The 3,955-nt window shown below is 36.2% G+C and overlaps 1 protein-coding gene across 1 annotated transcript; it reads right to left on the bottom strand.

The window, feature by feature from the left end:
• Positions 1 to 3,053: 3,053 nt before the first annotated feature.
• LOC145122263 (uncharacterized) lies at positions 3,054 to 3,722 on the bottom strand. Its single transcript, XM_079057892.1, has one exon. The coding sequence runs from the start codon at positions 3,720 to 3,722 to the stop codon at positions 3,054 to 3,056; it is 669 nt and encodes a 222-aa protein (XP_078914018.1).
• Between the last annotated feature and the right edge of the window lie 233 nt (positions 3,723 to 3,955).

Below are 3,955 nucleotides of genomic sequence, written 5' to 3'. Positions count from 1 at the left end.
TGTACTTGTCTAAGTACGACCGTAAGTCTTGACTTATTAACCAGAATCTCTTGGAGGGAGAGCGTAAATTTGTATATAGATTTATACGGGACTGACAATCCCGCACCCTGGCTATTAGCTACAGCACGACCGACGGGTTATGGGTGACAAATGTCATATCATTCCGACGCCTGAAGAACGTCGCGGCAGGCATATCAGTCATATAGTATAGTTATAAGAACTCACATGGAGAAAACAACGATTATTTTACGTAGTAATATACTTCTTATAAAATAGTAAAACAAGGTATTTACATCCTATCTATTTTACAGGCCAAATATATCTTCAGTTAGTTTTACCTATGAATAAAACTACATATCATGAAATTAATTATAGCGATTATACCTATACCTTTTTGATTTTGGAATGTTTAAAACCACAAATCGGTATTATGGAAAATATAAGATTTTCCAGGAGCAATATCATTATTTTACAAGTGAACAGTTTATAGTTCGACTTTCTAAAAACAAACACAACTGCTTATTGAAATTAATGTTTTACAGTAGAACGGATATAACTAAGAATAAGTTTACAAAGGATTTAATACTTATTTACGAATTGTATATTATCAAATAGTTTTATTTGATTATTAACTATACATTCGGGTTTCAGGGAAAATGTACTTTCAAAGGTTTTGTTTAATTAATAAAATTATATCACATTATTTGTAAGTACTAAATTTCTAGATCTACACATGAATAACACGAGAAGTAAAACATTATATAGTTACTAATATGGTACAAACAGAAGTTCAGAAAAACATATTACGAGTATCCTTTTTATTAAAGTCTATGATTACTTAATGTATACATTACGATTCTATATAATGAAGATCCGATAAACAGTGGAATGTGTGATTTCCGCCTTTCTCCCTGTTCCTTGTTTGGTTGTGGGCATAGGCAGATTCACCCAATCGACTGTCCGTTCGATTTTTATTATATATAATTTGCATACACTAAGTAATCATAGGAGGTAACTGGACGGGTTATACTAAGTACATGAATCAGAATATCAAATCACATGTCAAAAACATACGAACTTTATATTTTTTTGTCTCAAAGTACTAAGATTATGATTTGTATACTAAGAAAATATTGGATTTTCTGGGAGAACACATTAACGCTGTTATTAACAAAGAATATATCTTTTCCACCAAAATAATTATGAACTGACCAACTTAAATGTTGATAATCTCTTTTCAAACCACTTGTATTCTTAGGAAGGTTAATAGCAGGTACCTTCTCGCGCGTTATGAAGACGGAGCATATTAGTATTACGTCTTATCTTTTGACTATAATTTTAATGTAAATCAGTCAATGTTTTGAAAACGATGTAAACTTTATATTATTAATACAATGGTTGTTGTTGTTTTGATTACTATTATACAATTGTTGTGATACTGTACATGACGTCCTCCTCCCCCGAACGTTTCCGTCGTTCCGGTTTGGGGGTGTGACAAATACACCTAGCCTTCCAATTCCAAAGCTTAGACCGAAACCTATCGATCACAGAAACCCAAGAAAAATTCAGAGTTATTGCCTGACCCACCGGGATACCATGATGGGAAAACGGGAGTGTAGAAGCTGCACAACCAATCCTATTTTCCACAACGAGAACTTGGGAAAGAGGAATTCCCACACCAATCAATTTACTTTTAGTTAAATTGATTTTCAGCCTTGAAGCCAAATAGAAACACCTGAGAATACGAATAAGATAATTCATATTTTCAGGATCCCAAGAAGAGACCAACATAACATCATCAGCGTAAAGGATATGAGAAATCTCATTTCCTGAAACAGAAATTCCCCTGAAAGCATTCCCCATTCGAGCCCTCATCAAAGCAACATGTAAACCCTCGATAGCCAAAATAAAAAAAGGGGGACAATGGATCACCCTGTCTCAGCCCACGATGAATTTGGAATTCATCTGTCGGGGAAACGTTAACCAACACTGAAGCCCTAGCAGTGGTCAATAACTCCTTAATCCACCAACACCAGATAGAACCAAATCCCATAATCAACATGATTTCCAATAAGTAATCCCATGATAACGAATCATACGCTTTCTCGAAATCCACCTTAAGCAGCATCATAGGATTTCTAGAAGCCTTACTCCAAGGTACCATTTCATTCTAGAGAAATGGACCGTCCAGAATCTGTCTGCCTTTGATAAAGGCAGATTGTTCAAGGCTGACAACACTATGAATAACCTCGACAAGACGATTTGCTAGAAGTTTACCAATAATTTTTTATTAGCAACCAATAAGACTAATGGGTCTATAATCTTTTGGAGTCTTCGGGTCTCTGACTTTTGGGATGATAGTGAAAAAAGAGGCATTACACCCCTTTTGAATAACAGAATGATGGAAAAAATGATTAACAAACGCCTCAACATCAGCTACAACAAGATCCCAGTATCTCTTCAAAAACCCAAAAGTAAAACCATCAGGTCCTGGGGCCTTAGTAGAACCACAATCCTAAACTGCCCTTTTTATCTCGTCATAAGTAAAAGGAGACTGCAAAAAATCAACTTGCAATTGGGTTAGTGTACTAAAAAGAGTAGGATCTGTCGCAGGTCTCCACGAAGCACAATCCTAAAAAAGAGACTGAAAATAGTCATGAAACCCCTCTTTAACCCGGACCGTGTTATCCACCCACACTCCATCAATCATGAGACCATGGATAGCAATTGGTCTCCTTTTACAGTTAAGAATCCCATGGAAATATATGGAGTTCTCATCCCCTTCAATGCCCCACTGGATTTTATCCTTCTGAGCAAGATCAACCTGAAGTAAATGATCAAGATCCGACATCTCCTTCAATAAGGATACTCTCTGCTCTCTCAAAATAGCATACCCTTCGTCCTCCATGAGACTACTATCAATAGTCTCTAATAAATCTTGCATATTCTTCCTTTTAATACCCATCATGTCCCGGTGATTAGAGTTCCACACCCTTACTTTAGCTTTAAGAAGCTAAAGTTTTTTCTTAACGATGACCCAAGGGTTAATCAACCTATGTCCCCACCATTGAAGTAGACCAAGCCTCCCGTACAACATTATCAAACCCATCCATATCAAACCACGAATGGAGTAAACAAAAAGGTGACAGACCATAATCAACCCGGTGCTCCAGCAGAAGAATATGACGGTGATCAGGAATATTCTTTTCCAAGACAATAGCTGAAAGTTGAGGAAAAGAAACCAAAAAACCTTCCGTGACCAAAAATCTATCAAGCTTGCTGAATTTGGAACTCCATTTATCACTCCAAGTGAAATGAGGTCCACCCAAAGGAATATCCACAAGATCAAGAGAGTCAATAAAATCATTAAAAAATCTCACAGAAGACATATTGAAATTCGCTCCCAATCTCTCAGAATCATCTCTAACTTCATTAAAATCACCCATAACAATACATTCACCCGAGAAGTTGGAAATAGTATTATAAATTCCGTTCCAAAGTATTTTATTATTTAAGCCTTGAGGAGCATACACAACAATAAAAAGCACTTGAAGACCCGAACGAACCCAAACCGCCTCAATAGCAACAAACCCATCATGAATAAAAACTCGATTGTGGGAAATAGAGTCTAAATCCCAAATAAAAAGAATACCACCGGAAGCTCCATGAGAAGGAGAGAAAGCATGCATAAAAGAAGAATTACCCCAAAAAGATCTAACCATAACTAAGTCAACACACTCCAACTTAGTTTCTTGTATTGCCAAAAAATTAACTTTATGCCGAGTACACAATTTTCTAATCCAACTCCTCTTATCTAAGGAGCCCTCCCCTTGAATATTTATCGAAAGACAATTCATTTTGGAAATTGTCTCTCAACGTGCCCTTTTAAGATTTCTCTAACACGATCCATGCAACCGTCAATATTATACCCCAACGATTCTCCCATTTTAATAGT

The sequence above is a fragment of the Lactuca virosa genome, chromosome 6 (genome assembly GCF_052849685.1).
Source record: "Lactuca virosa cultivar CGN04683 chromosome 6, Lactuca_virosa_CGN04683_v6, whole genome shotgun sequence".
Taxonomy (NCBI): Eukaryota; Viridiplantae; Streptophyta; class Magnoliopsida; order Asterales; family Asteraceae; genus Lactuca; species Lactuca virosa.
This window is presented reverse-complemented; position numbering and strand designations above follow the sequence as displayed.

What these genes read in the sequence shown, in the direction of transcription:
- LOC145122263 (XM_079057892.1), bottom strand. Translation starts at nt 3,722, where the DNA reads ATGGTTAGATCTTTTTGGGGTAATTCTTCTTTTATGCATGCTTTCTCT.